Source organism: Cucurbita moschata, unplaced genomic scaffold, assembly GCF_002738365.1.
Source record: "Cucurbita moschata cultivar Rifu unplaced genomic scaffold, Cmos_1.0 Cmo_Scf00012, whole genome shotgun sequence".
Taxonomy (NCBI): Eukaryota; Viridiplantae; Streptophyta; class Magnoliopsida; order Cucurbitales; family Cucurbitaceae; genus Cucurbita; species Cucurbita moschata.
In genome coordinates, this window is record NW_019268528.1 from 92,576 (window position 1) to 110,732 (window position 18,157).

The 18,157-nt window shown below is 38.0% G+C and overlaps 5 protein-coding genes and 1 non-coding gene across 13 annotated transcripts; 3 read left to right on the plus strand and 3 right to left on the minus strand.

Annotated features, from left to right (window-relative positions):
* Positions 1-2,780: 2,780 nt before the first annotated feature.
* TRNAH-GUG lies at positions 2,781-2,852 on the plus strand. The gene has a single exon. It is a non-coding gene; the product is annotated as a tRNA-His (tRNA).
* Positions 2,853-3,042: 190 nt separating this feature from the next.
* LOC111450714 (protein Brevis radix-like 4) lies at positions 3,043-8,295 on the plus strand. Of its 6 annotated transcripts, XR_002711864.1 has the most exons (9): positions 3,043-3,161; positions 3,244-3,379; positions 3,499-3,703; positions 3,810-4,189; positions 5,633-5,768; positions 5,961-6,361; positions 6,640-6,774; positions 7,682-7,927; positions 8,017-8,295. XR_002711864.1 is itself a non-coding variant. In XM_023090965.1 (7 exons), exons 3-7 carry the CDS (start codon positions 3,581-3,583, stop codon positions 6,716-6,718), a joined length of 1,119 nt encoding a protein of 372 aa, XP_022946733.1. In that variant the 5' UTR covers positions 3,043-3,161; positions 3,244-3,379; positions 3,499-3,580; the 3' UTR covers positions 6,719-7,067. The 6 variants fall into 6 exon arrangements, 4 of the variants coding, with proteins under 4 accessions (XP_022946733.1, XP_022946735.1, XP_022946734.1 ...); XR_002711863.1 differs by having other exon boundaries at positions 7,682-8,295; XM_023090965.1 differs by lacking the exons at positions 7,682-7,927; positions 8,017-8,295 and having other exon boundaries at positions 6,640-7,067.
* Positions 7,203-9,597, minus strand: LOC111450724. Of its 3 annotated transcripts, XM_023090981.1 has the most exons (5): positions 9,399-9,597; positions 9,195-9,310; positions 8,930-9,065; positions 7,995-8,072; positions 7,769-7,861 (listed from the first exon to the last, which is right to left on the minus strand). In XM_023090981.1, the coding sequence occupies exons 2-5, from the start codon at positions 9,229-9,231 to the stop codon at positions 7,789-7,791; spliced, it is 324 nt and encodes a 107-aa protein (XP_022946749.1). In that variant the 5' UTR covers positions 9,232-9,310; positions 9,399-9,597; the 3' UTR covers positions 7,769-7,788. The 3 variants fall into 3 exon arrangements, with proteins under 3 accessions (XP_022946750.1, XP_022946749.1, XP_022946752.1); XM_023090982.1 differs by lacking the exons at positions 7,769-7,861; positions 7,995-8,072 and adding an exon at positions 7,203-7,520 and having other exon boundaries at positions 9,195-9,597; XM_023090984.1 differs by lacking the exon at positions 7,995-8,072 and having other exon boundaries at positions 9,195-9,597.
* An 8-nt stretch (positions 9,598-9,605) lies between these two features.
* On the plus strand, positions 9,606-10,254 carry LOC111450721. The gene has a single exon (XM_023090978.1). It carries the CDS (start codon positions 9,705-9,707, stop codon positions 10,071-10,073), a length of 369 nt encoding a protein of 122 aa, XP_022946746.1. The 5' UTR covers positions 9,606-9,704; the 3' UTR covers positions 10,074-10,254.
* On the minus strand, positions 10,172-14,286 carry LOC111450710 (replication protein A 70 kDa DNA-binding subunit A). Its single transcript, XM_023090956.1, has 2 exons — positions 13,744-14,286; positions 10,172-11,989 (listed from the first exon to the last, which is right to left on the minus strand). Exons 1-2 carry the CDS (start codon positions 14,001-14,003, stop codon positions 10,384-10,386), a joined length of 1,866 nt encoding a protein of 621 aa, XP_022946724.1. The 5' UTR covers positions 14,004-14,286; the 3' UTR covers positions 10,172-10,383.
* Positions 14,287-14,501: 215 nt separating this feature from the next.
* Positions 14,502-17,140, minus strand: LOC111450716 (thermospermine synthase ACAULIS5-like). The gene is made up of 10 exons (XM_023090969.1): positions 16,953-17,140; positions 16,710-16,776; positions 16,542-16,636; positions 16,348-16,450; positions 15,692-15,780; positions 15,460-15,616; positions 15,313-15,385; positions 15,117-15,175; positions 14,857-14,993; positions 14,502-14,760 (listed from the first exon to the last, which is right to left on the minus strand). The coding sequence occupies exons 1-10, from the start codon at positions 17,084-17,086 to the stop codon at positions 14,682-14,684; spliced, it is 993 nt and encodes a 330-aa protein (XP_022946737.1). The 5' UTR covers positions 17,087-17,140; the 3' UTR covers positions 14,502-14,681.
* Positions 17,141-18,157: the final 1,017 nt, after the last annotated feature.

The following is an 18,157-nucleotide window of genomic DNA, read 5'->3' on the forward strand; positions in this document are numbered from 1 at the left end:
TCCAAACACGCCCTTACCCTATCTTTTGGCCTTATTCACTCTCGCTCTTCCAGCCGCCGTTAACTGTGTAACCTACGCCCACGCGCACTCCTTTCCTCTCTACCTCACTCTTCCCTTACTTGCATGCCCCTTCTACACGTTGCTTTCTGACCTCCGCACGTGGCACTCACGCTTCCTCTCCCGCGTGAGAGGCATCCCAATATTTGCCACTCATGTTTTCAATATATTTCGAAACTGCCCCTTCTTTTCATCCTTTTCCGAGATGGAAAAGTTGAGCAAAAAGGGACAGACGATTGCTACTTTGACCATGGTGAATCTCTTTAATTTCGAAAATGCCACTGACATCTCTGTTATTTAATTATTTTATAAAATTAAAATAAAGCCAAGTAGCATGTTTTATTGTTTTTTCGATACTAAAATTGTTGAATGGTTCAACCACATCATTTGTACAAATTTGTTGTCTGTCCACGTTATTTTTTATGCCATTCTTTTGGGAGTGAGTCCGACGTTGGCTCATTTAGAGAATGATCGTGAGTTTATAACTAAGGAATACTATCTCCATTGGTACGAGGTCTTTTGGGGAAGTTCAAAGCAAAGCCATGAGAGCTTGTGCTCAAACTGAACAATATCATACCATTATGGAGAGTTATGATTCCTAACATGGTATCAGAGTCATGCCCTAAAGTTAGTCATTAGTCATGACCATAAAATCATCGAATGCTCGAATATCGAATAAATTGTGTACTTTGTTTGAAGGCTCTAGAGAAAGGAGCCGAGTCTCGATTAAGGGAGGCCCTTGAGGCTTATAGTGTACTTTGTTCAAGGGGAAGATTGTTGGGAGTGAGTCCCACATTGGCTAATTTAGGGAATGATCATGGGTTTATAAGTGAAGAATACTATCTCCATCGATAATAGATTTTACTATACATTTTTAAAATAACTTTCACTTCAAAATTTTTATTAAAAAAATAGAAACGAACAATCGTATAATTCTTTGGTTGAACCACTAAATATACATATTCATTTGAATTTTAAAATTCATCGATCTAACATATATATTAAATGTAGTATTTAATAGAACCTTATGGTTTCCACTTCGAGTTTAAAAAAAATAATAAATATTATAACAAATTTGAAAGTTTATACATTAAATACACACCAACTTTTAATATGGGAAATTAGATTTTATAATTTAATATATGTATATTGGGAATGTTAGTTAATATATATATTGGGAACTGTGGAGGAGATTCAGATTTCAGGTACCCTTGTGGCTGAATATTTTCAAAAAAGGAAATAAAATAAATAAATCTGCGGCCGCAGATTAGGGGTAATTTGGTAAAGTGGACAGACAATGCCCAAGGTTCGTCGGTTACCGTTAAAAGCGGTTTACCGAAATTGTGGCTTAAAGCATTAGGCGAAGACTTGAGACCTTCGGCTCCGGTGGTCGGTATCACACCCTCATCCAACTTGGACAACCCTAACCGGGAATCTCCACGTACTCAAATAGGTTTTGTTATTTTTTATTTATTTGTGTTTTTTTTAATACGAAGGGATTAAAAAATGAAAATAAGAAAAAAAATAAAAAATAAAGAGGGTGCACTCTTTAGCTGAAGTCACGGTATTAAAAAAAAACAAAAAATGCTTTGCAAAATAATAATAATAATAATAATAACAATAATTTAATAATGCTTATTAATCCTATCCAAACACCCATTCACGATGGTGCTTAACCTTAGTTCCGTAATGATAATTTTATTACCATTTTAAAAATCTAATTATAATTAGCTCTATAAAATGTTTAATTATAAATAATTGAAAAAAAAATTAATTTTAATAGATTTCCTGGCTTTCATATTGACCACCCAACTTTCATGACTTTGCTTTGGGTCTTATTCCAACAGAGATAATATTCATTTATTATAAATTCAAGATCATTCTCTAAATTATAGAATAGATTTACTGATTTGTTACCAAATCTATGATTTCACAATGATTTACTTGTTTGTTATCATAAATCAAATAAATATATGATTTACTGGTTTGTTACCAAATGTATGATTTCACACTGATTTACTTGTTTGTTACCATAAATGAAAGAGAATCTATGATTTCAAATATATGATTTCATAGTTTGTTATAATGTAATATTCATTACACATATCTATAAATACACGAGGTGGTGACCTATATAGGTCATAGTGTCTTTCATCCTCGACTTTCATCCAACAATATCGTGATTAATATATATTTGTGCAAAACTTTATTTTATTAAAATTAATAAATTTATGAATATTAAAAAAAAAACAAAAAATTGATTTTTAATTTTTTAAAATTGACTTAATTAGGGGAGTTGTACAACATGACTTTTTATTTTATTTTATTTTTTGAGCTCCAACTGTTTTCAAATGGCTATGATCTTTAGCACTCATGAGTGGACAGCATTTTCTTCCCTTCCACCTAAATTAATGTTGAAATGACGGATTTGGACACGAGGCTCATGCCCTTTTGCTACCCTTTATTGTAAAACGCCACCTGAGAAATTAAAAGAAAAAAAAATGTCAATAGCTTTAAGAATTTGTTAGGCAGCAATTATTGGGCACCAACCATGAATTTATTCTACACTACATTTTATTAGCTTAAACCCTTAAACAATTTTATCCTCTTTCTATTAATTTAATATTTACTTTTGTTCTCAATCTAGATATTATTCGATTCAACCTAGTTGCTTTTTTTAAAATTACATAATATATGTATAGATTCCAACTCCTTGCAACAGAGTGGCTGTAGTTTAGTGGTGAGAATTCCACGTTGTGGCCGTGGAGACCTGGGCTCGAATCCCAGCAGCCACAATGTTTTTTAATTTTTGAGGAAATAAAAAGAAATGGATCCGAGGCCCAAATGAGACGAAGAAATGGGCTGGGCTTAGGTCTGGATTCGGTCGTGGAACTTGAAACACAAAGACCGCGCAACAGCAACAGCAACCGGTATGTAGCCGGTAGCAGGTAAGGAGAAAGGGAAATCGCACAGTTGGTGAAATGAAAATTGAAGACATGCCATAATTATTGCAATTGCCCGGCAACCAGCAATTTGTTTGACGCTCATTTGCGCTTCCTTTCACTTCCCGCCGGAGTATGCGCCATTTCCTCTCCGATCACACGGTTTCTGTACCTTTCTTTTTCTCTATTTTCGTTCAACTATTAGACATCGCGAGGTTGTCATTTTCATTTCCATTTTTTACAGGAATCGCTGGAGCTTAGTCTATGGTTGGATTGAATCAGGCTGAGGGTGAACAGCGGGGCTGCCTTGTTTTCATCGCGTCAAAGCTGTACCAGAACAACCGATTCCTAATTTTTCAGGAGAAACTAAGGATTCAAGAGTGAGAATCTGCGCTTTGTTAGTCTTAGTCTTAGTCTTCTTCCCTTTGTTCTTGATCAACTTCTATATTTTTTAAGTTCATTTTTAGAATTTGTTTTTAAGCAAAATTTGGCTTATCAGCGTCCGAAAGCGAGGGCAGCGATTTGACGTTCACTTCGCTGCTTGAAATTGGGCTGCTGGAGAAGTACTGTAAGAGGTGAAAATGCTGACATGCATAGTTCGTTCTAAGAAACTCGGAGATGGCTCCTTGACTCAAATTGAAGAATCGGACTCCGTCAATGGACCTGGGAATAAGCAACAATCTGTCAAATCTCTGACAGGTCAGGTACTTCGAGATCAAACTCCTTTTCTCCTAGTTATCAATTTCTTGTTCTCATGACTGGAATGAGGGAATTTAATGTTCATGTTCCGTGTTGGTTTATTCTTTTTAGCTCAAAGACATGGCGTTAAAAGCCTCCGGATCGTACCGAACTTGCAACCCTTGCGCAGGGCCGATACCGCAGAGTCGACTCAAGAACTGCAGCTCACAGTCAGATGCCGACTCAGAGCGGTTCAAGTGGGCTTACAAGCGATCCGGGAGCTTGAGCTCGACGAAAACGAGAACATGGGGCAAGGAGATGGAAGCGAGGCTGAAGGGGATTTCAAGCGGAGAAGGAACCCCCAATTCACTGAGTAGGCGCCGAGTCGACCCAGTTGTGTACGTCGAGGAGAGCGAACCAAAGGAGTGGGTGGCGCAGGTGGAACCCGGTGTGTTAATCACATTCGTTTCACTTCCTCGAGGAGGGAATGATCTGAAACGGATACGTTTCAGGTACGCTCTACACAGAATAACATCGACGGTACAAATTTTTTTGGTTTCTTTTTAATAAGTTACTTTGCGGTTTGGTTTGACTTTAATGATATAGCGGATGTGAATGAGGATGTGCGGTGGGGCTTCATAATCACCTCCCCACCATCTTTTTCGACTTCTTAATTAGCAATAGAAGCGGCCCTCTTAGTGGGTCATTTACTGGGAGTTGGGGACGTGCTTGGATCTTATATCCCTTACTTTTCAGTTCATTTTTTTTATGGTTTATTTGCCCTTCTGGAATTTCTTTGGCTGTGTGCGTCACCGGAGCTTATTTTTTGTTGGAAGAGGCGAGGAAGAATATATTTAAAAGAAAGAAAGATTGAAACAGAGGGTTGGAGTAATCTCCGTTGGAATTGTGGGGTCTGATTTTTTCTCAGTAAAGATCACGCCTTCTCATGAAAAGCAATGAAGAAAAAGTCCAAAAGTAAAACTCAATTGTGACGTGGGAGTGGTGGGTGGGGGCAAATTTGATTGTGGTGGGGAAACTTTATTCCCAGAATTGTCGTCGTGTCGGGGAATTCTCTTCCTCTTCTCTTTCTTTTCAAGAATTCTTCACGCCTACCCTGATTCTCCTGGATTTGTCTTCTGCTAATCGAGTTAAATACTGCTTACCCACAGCCCAAACAAAATCGAACACCAAACAAGGTTATTCTTCATCTCCACCAATTTAAATATCTCTTCTATCCTATTGGTCTCCACTGCCTGTTGGTCTCATCCATAACCCTTTTGTGATATTCCACGTTGGTTGGGGAGGAGAACGAAAGACCCCTTGTAAGGTGGTACGCGTTGTAAAGACTTGAGGAGAAGCCCGAAAGGGAAAGCCTAAAGGACAATATCTGCTAGTGGTGGGTCTGGGCTGGTACACCTTTGGATTGACTTTATCTAAACTACGTGACACCAATGGGACGAGATCCTATCATAATATCTCGGTCTGTTAGCCTAATAAAGAAAAGTTCGAGGGGTTTGGATCTAGTGGTTAATAGGCCTTGGGCACAGAGTCAATATTTGATACCACCGGAACTACTTTATTCAAAGCATTAAAGTTTCTCCTTGCTTTTTTTCTTTTTTCTTTTATAATATTTAATTTTTGACCAAATTGGCTCCTATTAAGAATTTTCATGATTAGCAGCACTAGGGTGAAACTAAAAGGTTATTGTATGTGACGAGAACAATATTCTTTGCTAGGTCCATTGCTGTGAAAATGTTTTATCTTTGGTAATCCATATCTTGTTAATTATGAGTGAGAACAAGAGAGGAAGACAAAATTTGTAGTTCCATATGTGTAGTGTGATATCTGATCTCTATGACCGTGACATGTATAGCAATTTCTTTCAATATTGTGTGTTATAGGTTCCATATGTAGAGTTTGATTGTTGTTTTTGTTTTTGTAACGATCTTGATTAGTCGAGACGTATTCAATAAATGGCAAGCTCAAAGATGGTGGGCAGAAAACTATGATAGAGTTATGGAACTATACAATGTTCAGAGGTTCAACCGGCAAGCCTTTCCTCTTCCAACCCCACCGAGATCCGAGGACGAGGTAAGCCTATAGTTCATTGGCAACGCTTGGAAGACTGATAGCATTTTGAAATTATACCAAAATGATAGTTGTGATTGGACCCTATCCTGCCCATTTATCCCAATTTTTCATTGTGCAATATAATTTTTGTGTTGTGTATACTGTGTTTCTTGTTATATCATATTGATGAGGCCCCCCTCTCCACTGAAACAGCAAAGCTCAAAAATAGAATCTGTGGAACACAGCCCTGTAACACCTCCACTAACTGCAGAACGCTTGCCTCGCAATCTCCACCGTCCCATTGGAGCGGGTGTGAGTTATTCATCCCCAGATTCACTTGAATATCAGCCAATGCAGTATCGGCAGTACCAAGATTCAGGTCTCACCTCCACTCCTAAACTCTCTAGCATCAGTGGCGCAAAGACAGAAACATCTTCCATTGATGCATCCATGAGAAGCAGTTCATCAAGGGATGCAGATCGTTCAGGAGAACTATCCATCAGTAACGCTAGTGATCTTGAGTCTGAATGGGTCGAACAAGACGAGGCAGGGGTTTATATTACAATCAGAGCTTTGCCTGGCGGCAAAAGGGAACTCAGAAGAGTCAGATTCAGGTACTAAACATTCTGCATCATCTTGATTTCAATTTATTAAACGTACGTAGCTTTCAGAAATTTTCTATAGCTTGCCATTACTACAAATGAGAACCTTGTTGTCCCCTAACACTAACCAAGTTCATATATTTCCAAGGTTGACTAACTATAATGAAAATTGAAGTTAACATTCTTCTAGAATTCTATCAAAAGATTAGTTGATACTTGATAATGCCACCCACTATTCTCAAGTCAATTTTGCTCTGTTGACCTTGTTCTCTCATCTTTGAATGTTGCAGCCGGGAAAAATTTGGGGAGATGCATGCTAGATTGTGGTGGGAAGAAAATCGAGCCAGAATACACGAGCAATACTTGTAAGAGAATCAGTGCAAAAAATCTGGCAACGTGCGCTTTTCAAAAGTCCGAAAGAAGTGGTACTTTTACAAAATTTATGATCATTGCCATACTAGTAAGAAGTCTCCCTTATAGAGATCTTTCCAGTACTGTTAGTGTTGGCATCCTATGATGTTTGGGGGTATACATATACATGCGAAACCAAGTCGCGTGTAGTTTTCACAATATGTGGATGTTAGATTTTAATTTTTTAATAGCTTTTTTCCCCTCTGTCTTACATTTTGGTTGAAGAGGCGTTGCCTCTATGTATTGTAGTATGGTGGATGTAAAACTTTAATTCCTCATGTGTCAATATCAATGGAAGAGATTAAGATGTGCGGGCTTCCTCCCTCTCTAATTCAGAAGTGTAGAGAACCTGTTATTGTTAGCAATAGAGATGTCTATTTATGGGCAGAAACGGGACTTTTATTTATACTAAAGAGAACTACAGAAGATTAGTTTAGGAGTCACACCACTATTTAGATTCTTCTACAAGGACTGGATCAATAGAATCAATGGGTTGCAGGAGAGGGATGAATGAAAAACTGCGTTAGACAAATAGTTCTGGAGTGGGATGAGTGAAACTGCGTAAGACAAATAGTTCAAAAGAAAATGCTAAAGTTGAGCTGAGACTCGAGAGGGTCTATCCGGTTCTAACCACAGTGAGTGAGTGTGCTTGGTGATTGAAATTACCTGCCCAACTTGTTGATTTTAAAACTTACAGAAGTGTCTCTGAAGCAAGGGCTGCAAAATCATGGCTATGGTCAAACATTTCCCCGACGAATTCCTGCCAAAAGAGAAGTCAGGGAGGAAAGTAATGGAAGTAAAGTAACATAAAGGAAGATGGTGGCACTGGCTTCTAAGTCTGGATCTTCTTTAGGGGAGCCTTCTGTTTACTGATTTTTGTGTGTGTTTTGGTTAATTGTTTGAGTTTGATTGGCTTTACAGGTTTGAAACAAGGGAAAATGACAAAACAGGGGAAACTCAAATTCAACTGGTTGCCTTCGCAGACAGGCTACTATTCCACCAAGAATGCTTTGTCCTGCTTTTGATAATCATAGAATCCACAATGATTTCAGGTATGGAAAACTTCCCATCTGAACAAACAAATCTGGTTTATGTTGGGCACTGCAGAAAGAGAAACTGGAAGGATCAGCAGAGGAGACAAGGATGCAGAAGAAATGAAAAGAAGAGGTAATTGGGGAGACAGGTAGTGAGTCAAAATAATTGGAGGAACAGGCAAAGATTGCAAAAACTAAACCGTGAAGATTCTTGTGGTACAGAAGAACTGAAGGTTGATATGTAGTTTAGGAGTGGACAGTGAAGCAGAGGGTGAAATCTGTGGAAGACAAATGTTAGTGGAGACTGAAGAGTGTTTGTTTCTCAACAACCGACATGGAAAGATTCTCAGAAATGAGGAAGATTGTAGTATGCAAAATTGGCACAAAACAAGCTATTTCATATGACAATGCCATTGCCTGTAATGAGTAATGGAAAGCTGTAGACAGGCAGGAAACTTAAACCCTTTGTCTTGGGCGTAGGGTGCATTTTTGGTCACCTCATTTAAGTTTCTAATAGTAAAGCCATTTAAGTCTTCCCTAAAAAAGAATTTTTTTAAAAAAATAAACTCATTTGGATGGAAATCCCTACTCGTTTAAAAAAAATTCCATAATAGGTTTGGTTCAATTATGAAAGTCTTGAACTTGATACAATTAATAGTTTAGAGTTGTAATTGATTCAACAGGTCAAATTTAGGGGTATAAATCATTTTTCTTTCATTTCTATATACCAATTTCAAAATAAACAAAGAACAAGAATTTTTTTTTATTTAAGAAAAAAAAAAACCAGGATCGATCTGTTGCTTTTTAATGTGTTTTCTTCAACTATTTTAAAATATGTTTATACTAAATAATTATTTTCTTAAATTTGTTTTCTACATAAATATATAAAAGACTTTAAGAAACACTTTTCAGAATTCAAAATAATGAATTTTGTACTATGGGTTTGCAAATTAGTTGGAAACTATTTTATTTGAGAGATTTATTAATCAATCAAAGAAGAAAAAATAACACAGAAATAGTTATTTTTGCGCAAACTTTTAGTTTATTAAAATTAACGAGGTTATCACGATTTTTACACTTCTTATACTAAAATTAGTGGGCAAATGAATGAGAATTGAATCGGTAAGATTCTGACCTCATGTCTTGGAGGCATAAGCGTAAATGGGCCCAAGTCCACTTGAGAGAATACTGGTCCAGGTCCAAATTGTAGATTAACCCGTCTAATTGAATGAAAATTGGAGTGTATGTATACCCAAAACCGGAGTGCCAAGCTGAAAAACAGACAAAAATAGAAACGTATTATGTTTAGCCAAACTACCACCAACATGGCTTCTAAATTACACTACAACTGCCCATTTTTGGTCGATCTATAATCAATCTAAACAACCCGTAGTAGTTACCAATTGCCGTCTTTAACTCTTTTGCGGTTGGATTCATCGAAGTCTGTAATGTACCACAGCCAGCAACACGGCTATAAAAATAGCAGCTACCCCAGAGTTAGACAACCATCAAGTCCCTGTGTTAAATGGGCAAGTATAACAGTCAAATTGTAGTGCAGAATCCTTAATTAACCAAGAATACCAAATTTTCCAACTAAATAATACCACCACAATGATTGAGAAAATATAACAATAGTTCGAATAATATTTCGATATTGCAGCAACATCCTCCAAACAAATCCTGAAAGGTCATTGGGCCAACAAGATAATGTTATCTTCAGTTTCAAGTCCAAAACTTGCCACGTGGGACAGGGCACCTTAAATTTGGACCGCTCACTGGGTCAAGCTTCCACCACCACCTCTATCTATCTTCCCTCAATATCCTAAAATCAAGTCAGGAGAGAGAGAGAGAGAGAGAGCTTAGTAAAAGCTTCAATCAAGATTGACTGAGAAGAGGCAAGACAGAACCCAATGGCTTCAACTTCCGCAGTTTCAATGGCTATGCCAATTACTAATGCGACCCAGAAGAGAGCAAGGAGCACCGACGCCTTCGCTAAGGCATTGCCTTTGAGGCCTTCCAACAAGCCAACCGCTTCATCAAACTCCAGAGCCAAGTTCCAAGTGCGGGCTTCTTTGAAGGAGAAGGCAGTTGCTGGACTCGCTGCTACTGCACTGACGGCCTCCATGGTGCTTCCTGAGGTGGCTGAAGCTGCTGGGCCTGGAGTTAGTCCCTCTCTAAAGAATTTCTTGCTCAGCATTGCCGCCGGTGGAGTAGTCGTCACTGCTATCTTGGGTGCGATTATCGGCGTTTCCAATTTCGATCCGGTCAAGCGTACCTGAGCTGAGGAGGATGACATTCCACCAATTGTGTTTTCATTTTCCTTTCTTCATAATGCCGTCGTCCCATGATGTTCCATTGTCTGTAGTGGTTGTTTCTGTGTTTTGTGTGTAATATGCGGCTCCTGCCGTAAATCACCAGAAACTGATATTATATTGAATGTAAAGTACCTATTTGCTCAAACCATCACTTTCGCTTTCCCTGAATACAATTTATTCTACGAATGTCTGAAAAAAAGAATATATGTTCGTCCTCCAAGAGTAAAATAATTCTGGACAGAATTATATCGCCTAGTCGGCAAGAAATAATTTGTTACCTCTTTGAAAGCAAATCCAACATATATTTGCTTTCTGAAGAATAGTTTACCCTATCTGCCTTAACTACAGTATTTTTCACTCTCTGTTCATCCCCGTACATCTCCTCCTTGATTTTGAGTCTAAACAGAAATTGATCGAAAATTTTACTTCTGATTATTTCACCAAACTTGACATCATCCTGCTGTTCATACTTCAAAATGTACAACTCCTTGGCTGAGACACCCAGAATCTCTTCACCAGTTTCCTGGAAGGCGGTCACCCATGTCAATCCAGTATGGTCTTGGATTTGGGCTTGGAGAAGATACCTGTAATCGCAATCCTCAAATTCTTGATTGCACCGGTCACACAGCCACTTCGAGTTTCCTGATCTAGTCACCTTCTTGTTGCATTGCCGATCTCCAATCATTAATGGACATGCTGTGTAGCAGAAGGAATCTGTTTTAATAAACGATATTGTTGCTTTCACGGTTATCCAATCTGGCTTATCAGATCTGCCAAGTCCTTCATCTTTTATCTGAGATACAGACTTTCGAATCTCATTCTTGGCAGATCCTGACATAATTTCTTTAGAAATAGACAGAGAAGTAGTATTCTTCCCCCCACCATCGTACCAGTCTCTCAAGATGAGAGCCTCAGAAAGATCTGGATTTACGAAAAGCTGTGTAGAAGAAATTGTCCCAATGGATTTCCCAGTGAAATCACTTACTTTCCCAGACTTCACAGCCAAAACTGGCGAGAGGCCTGAGTTAATTATTTCTTGCAGATTTTGACCTTCTTTGTTGCAAAAATCTCCCCACAGTGTCAGCTCGACACTCCTGCCAGACGCATCCTTCAAATTCAGAACTCTTCTTTGAGTTTCCATACCATTTTTCCTCAAAACAGGAATTGATGGATTGATGGATGTTACAATACCAATAACATCCAGAATAGAGTTGGTTTCAGCATTTTCAATTTCACTGATAGGTCTAAAAGAAAACTGCTGTCTTGGTATGGTATCATCTTCATCTGGACAATGTTCCACAGTGGAAGATGCCTCCAAGAAAACCTCCCATTCATTGTTTAGGTGATTGAAATCCTTCCGCGCAGGTTTTAGGCTACCTTTAGAAATCAAGTAAACTTTACCAACTTCTATGACCTCGTAGAAACGATCAACAACAGCATTGAAGCAGGTCACACGTATCTCTCCTCCATCAGAATCAAGGAGGTCAAAAGAGAAAACTTTTCCATCACCTTTGGCATTATTATAGCGACGGAGATCACCCTTTGCAGTAACTCTTGCCTTTATAGCCCATCGTCCCTGATAAGGATTCAACGCAGCTATGGGAATTACACGGGCTGGTGCCTCATTCTTAATGATTGCACCATGATTTTTATAATTTGGAGGTGGCTGATACGGAGGTTGAACTGTAGCTTGGAAGCTCTGCACATTATTAACTGGATTTCTGGCACTCACAAGACGATTACCAACCTTGGCAGGTTGCTCTAAATTTCCAGATGGCATTGCCTTTTGTGCAAAATTCTCTGATTGAGCAGATGATTTTGGATTCCCAATTATCTCACTGTCCAATATAATAGTTTCCAGGCTGAGCACAACAATAACCCTGCATAGAAAGATAGTAGAGAAATCAGTATTGGCTCTAGTTACAGCAATTCAAGTCAGAAGTATATTTAACTCGAAAGGGAAAAAACTTCCCTGCTCAATTACAACATCCATCCTACTGTGAAGAATTTATAAGTCATCTAGTTTACAAAGCTACGGTCTGCATAGAATGGGAAGTAAGATACCATAATTAACATGATCACGAGCAACATTATTTGAACAGCTGAGCTAACAATAGTTCCTTCTTTCTCATGTCATGACGTGTACACATACTCAGCTTATAACAAGAATATGAGAGACTGGAACGAGACCCAAACCAAACAATTCAAATGGACAATTAGTCGGTCATAAAAAGTCAATAACCTTGGACAGTAATTCATGCATGCACCTAGCATTTCAAAACAAGCAGATAAACTGACAATAAGACATTTTTCCCACGATGTGTTCATGTACACAGATTTTAATGAGACAAAAGGAGAAAACAGCAATCAATCGCATTAAACCACTTGTGTAAAAATATAATAACTCAAATGGACATTCAATCCATGATTTAAGCTTAATGAACCATATCGACCATATAAAGTAATTCATGTATGCACAAAACATTCAGACAAGCATGTAAACTAACAACAGGATCCTTTTTCTCTTCATGATTTGTTCATATACACAGATTTTAATAAGAATACAAGCAGATAATGACAATCTATCGATAGTAAACACTTGTGTACAGACCTGAAACAAGTTATGTAAGACTTATAATTCAAATGGACAATTAATCAACGATTAAGATTAATATTTAATAAACTGTATCAATCATAAACAGTAAATCATGTATGCACCGAACGTTTCATTATCTCAAATATGCATATATAAACTGACAATAAAACCTTCTTTTCCCATGATGTGTTCATATAAACAGATTTTAACAAGAACAAAAGGAGCAAAAAGCAAGCAACCTAATGGCACCAAAAAAAACTTCTGTACAAACCTAACAATTCAAATGGACAATTAATAAACAATTAAAATTTAATAACTGTATCAATTTTAGACAGTATTCTAACATCCACCTAACTTCAAACAGGTATGTAAACTGATGAAAGAATATTTTATACCATGATGTGTTCATATACACAGATTTTAACAGGAACAAAAAGAGAGAACAATCTTTCAACGCTAAACCACTTGTGCACAGACCTAACAGTTCAAATGGACAATTGATTATAATTAAAATTTAATAAACTCTATCAACCTTAGACAGTAATTCATGCATGCATTGAACATTTCAAACAAGCATATAAACAGACAATAGAAAATTTTCTCCCACGATGTGTTCATGTACACAGATTTTAACAAGAACAGAAGAGAGCAGCAGTCTATCGGCACCAAGCCACTTAATAATTTAAATGAACAATTAATGCATGATTAAAATTTAATACACTAGTATAAACTTTAGACGGTAATTCATACATACACCAATCATTTTAAACAAGCATGCAAACTGTTTTCTATAAGAGATTTCAACGCAGAGCAAAATAACCATTTCTCCGTTTCAACTATGCATCACTAAATGATTTATCTCAAAACTTCAAATGCGCACCTAGTTTTCTAAACTTGCATCACGTTGTCCGAGAAGGCCAGTAAGCCAATTAAAATGAATAATGACACCACATACGGCTAGATTTTTTCAAAATATAATTATAATAATCCATCACGATGAAAAAAAATGATTAATGAAGTACGAGGGAGAGAACGGACTTGCGGCTCTTAATGGGACTGCAAACATAATCGATCAACTGGATAACTGATCCTTTCTTGACTCGTCCAGTCTTAATAATATCATTGAGCTGAGTTGCGAGCATAGCCTGCTCGGTAGAAACAGCATCGGAGATCAAGAGGCTGTACCTCTCCTGCGTATTACCGATCAGCTTGATATCTAGGACCTGCACTAGGGGCTTGGAATTAACGTCACCAGCGACAATTGCAGAGATTGCATTCGGCGTGAGATGCACCGGCATGATGCAGATGCGACCGCAAGAGAGCTCGGGAATGAATCGTGAAAATAAAGTAAACGATTACAAAGAAACTGATGAAAACCCTAGGAAAATGGAAGAGAAAGTAAGATTGAGAAGCAATGCGAGTGGAATTGAAGTTCAAGAAAAGAACCGGGAGAATGAAATGGCCGTGGTGAAGCAAAGCAAACGGAAATGGAGCTTAATTACAAAGAAAATTCGGAGTCTGACACCAACGGCGAACAAATGAAGACGATAATCTCCCGTCCTCGGTCGAAACTCTTCGAGATTTAGCGGGACGTCAGTTTATATATGCGTGGGGATCTGATGGCGGTTTCTTTTTCCTTTTTTTTTTTTTTTTTTTTTTCCTCGACGTTCAAAATTACCAAAATACCCTCCAACTTGTCCGATAGATTTGAAATAAAATGGTAAATTTGTAGAAATTTCTATGAAAACAGTAAAAACGGCAGAATTTGGACAATAAAATTATATAATTGCAAGTTCTGGTCCTTCAACTTTCACTTATTTCCACATTTAAGCTTTCTCAATGAAAATTCAAGTCACAATCCGGTCATTTTCTTACATAAGATTACGCCATTAAATTTTATAAAGTTTTATTTTTAAATGTAAAGATGACAAGATAAGCCATGAATTGTGAGAAATGAAGTTCAAAGCTTGCAGCTTCTAGGCATGGCTAGCCAGCCCTTGGCCATGAGTGAACCTCGCATCTTCCTCAGTGAACACATGAGTCTCATTCATCATCCTGCACGCACAACCACAACATCGTCAAACATGATTTTTTCTTTTTTTTTCCGCTCAACGAATCGAGACGATGGAAGTCAACTATCTTTGTACTTACGCTGTACGAATGGTCTTGTTTATGACTGTTGATGACACGATGAATGCACCGTCCAAGTAGCGTAGCTCGCCTCGAACTCTCTCGCGTATCCTCTTGTCGAGATCTTCGATGTCCAATTTAAAAGGATGATCACTAGCCTATCATTACAATTTTGTATAAAACCATATTATAACGTGACATCTCTTAGACTTTTCAACGGTTTAAAAAGTAAATATTTCTAAGCACTTAGAAAGTCATTCGAACTCTTTCTAGTTGCTTACTAGAACCCATCCGCTCGAATCTGCATAGGACGGAATATGAGCGGTGTATGCAATCACATCTGTGCACATAAAATGAAAGATGTTAGACCAAACAGAGAGCTTCAAGTTTAGATCTACATGAACTTGTTCATCTAAGAAGCCTTGTTTCAAAACAAAAGGTTAGCTCTACAAATGCATCAAGGGAAAGTTGTGTTACATTTGAAGACATGCTTTACGGTGTTGTATATTGATGAGAAGACATTGTAGGAGAGAATACCAGAAGGGCCAGCCTGCATTTTAGGACACCCTTAAGTTAAATCTCAGTAACAATAGCAGAGGGGCTTGAATATGTTATATAATGTACCTGAGTAACAAAGATACCATTGTCATTCAGCTTGGGCTTAATCCCTTCCTCGTAGAATGATTTAGTGTACAGATGATTGCAAGGTCCTCCTTCATGTGGATCGGCTAAATCGCTGATGATTACGTCGAACTTCTCGGGTTGTCCCTCCAATCCCACCCTTTTTAAGTTTTCAGGTTAACCCTTTTGAAATATTGAATTCATTCAAGTAAAAGTTGAGATATAAACTACTCACTTTGCATCATCAAAAATGATATGAAGCTTCTCATCCTGAAATGCATCTTGATTTTCGCTCAGATGTGCGCGGCAGAAATTGACAACATCCTACAATATGAACTACACTTTGTTAATATGACACATTGGTTAATATGAGTGATATCACACATTGGGAAACAAAATACAGTTTATAAGGGTTGGAAACCTTTCCGTAAACCTTGAGGGGAAGTCTGAAAGGGAAAACCCAAAGAGGACAATATTTGTTAGCGGTGGACTTGACCATTACAAATGATATCAAAGCCTAGCGGTAGGCTTGACCATTACAAATGATATCAAAGCCAAACACTAGGCAATGTGCCAGCAAGGAGGTTGTTCCCTAAAGGGGTAGACACAAGGCAGTGTGTTAGTAAGGATGCTGGCTCCGAAGGGGGTGCATTTGGTGGGAGTCCCACATCAATGGGAGAAAGAAACGAGTGCTAGCGAAGACGTTGGGCCCTGTAGGAGATTGTGATATCTCACATAAGGGTGTGGAGGAAGCCCAAGAAGGAAAGTCCAAAAAACACAATATCTACTAGTAGTGGGCTTGACCGTTACAACACTTCACTTCACTGATGTTCTACCACTTGAAAATATATAAACTAAACTGAGTGTATCTTAGGATTTCAAGAGACATACCCTGTCAATATCGCACATCACAACTTTCTCAATACTTTTGTGCTTTAGTGTCTCTCTAGCAGTAGACCCTTCTCCACCTCCCAGTATAAACACTGTTTTGGGGCTGAAATCATTCACAAAACCAAAAGAATTTCAGTACCCACAATAAGAATAGTTAAAAAGAAGTAAACCAAATATGAACACAGCGTGTATACTTGTGGTGCAGTAACAGAGCAGGATGAACCATGGACTCATGATAAATGAACTCATCTTTTTCAGCACTTTGCAGCTTCCCATCAAGCAACAGAGCCTGAAAAGCTTTGAATTAAATGAATAAAGTGTAGTCGGAAAGGAAATTGAAAGTGATGTGGGATCATGCAAACCTTCCCAAATCGCTTGGTGTCCAGCAGAACTATATCTTGGAACTTGCTGGTTGCAGCATGAAGTATCCTAAAGGAATGGAATGTCACAATTTGTTAGAATTTGTTAGAATTTGTTGAATTTGGTTCATGCAGTCTACAATGAAACAACTCCGGGAAACAGGAGATGAATTAGATGAGGAAAGAAGGGGAAGACATTTTAACAAACATGTAATGGGCAGGAGAAAGAAAAAAAAAGGAATGGACCTGTTGACTGCGAAGGACCATTTGAGATCATCCTCGAGTTGCTCCTCGAACCATTCAGAGACATGGGGAACAGCAGTGGAGTTGGAGGTGGGGATAGAGAGAGCAGGGAGGGCAGAGCAGAGGGGTGAAAGCATTGTGGCAAATTGAAGTGAAAGAGGAGAATGTGCAGAGGAAGAAGAAGAAGAGGGGGATTATTTATAAGGGGGAGAGGGGATTGAAACATGTCGGGGAAAAAACAAGAAAATGGGGCGTAGCAGAGGCGTTATGTTGACGAAACTTGAGAAGCAAATGCATGCATGCAAAACCCAGAATTACGCGTAATACTGACACAAATGGAAGCTATGTCTTGTTGTGGCGGTGCATAACCAAATTCTGCATTTGGTCACACTTCATTTTCTATTTTTCTTTCCACAGGAAAAGAATGAATAATGCAATAAATTGAAATTTGTATCCTTTTTATCCAATTTTGGGCAATACGCGATAAGTCTATTTATTCCCAACCACCAAAATCACCTTCACCTTCAAATTTAGAAACAAATCCCTTTTTACCGTCCCTTATTCGGAGATCCCGATCAGCAAATGAACCAATTAGCATGAACCATTTTTAACACACCTCATCCATCCCATATTTATAGATTCTTTTATAGATTCTACCGCAAAGTCTAACGTCCCTAATTTTGGTAATAATTATAGATTTATAATCGAGGAATATTATCCCTTCTGAAGAAGTCCAAATCAGAGCGTCAAGAGAGTTTATGCTCAAAGTATAGAAGATATAGTCAAAAAGTGTACTCTGTTCCAAGACTCCAAAAAGAATAAAAAAAATCCAGTTTCAATTGAGGGAATAATCATGTGTTTATAGTATAGGAATACCATATCTATATGAATGAGACCTTTTGGATAAGCCAAAGGCATGAGAGCTTATGCTCGAATTAGACAATATCATAACATTCTGGAGATCCGTGATTCCTCCAAAACAAAGCATATACTCAAATGAGACAATATTATACCGCTGTGATGTGGTGGATGTGATATTATACCACTCAAATGAGACGATATGGATGATAGTGAGGATATTGATGATAGTGGCGATCTTGATGATAGCAACGATATCGACCGTGATCTTGATACGAAGCTGGAGCTTCTAACTATGATGAATGCGCCGCTAACTATGGATATGATGCCGAAATAGATCGATTTTATAT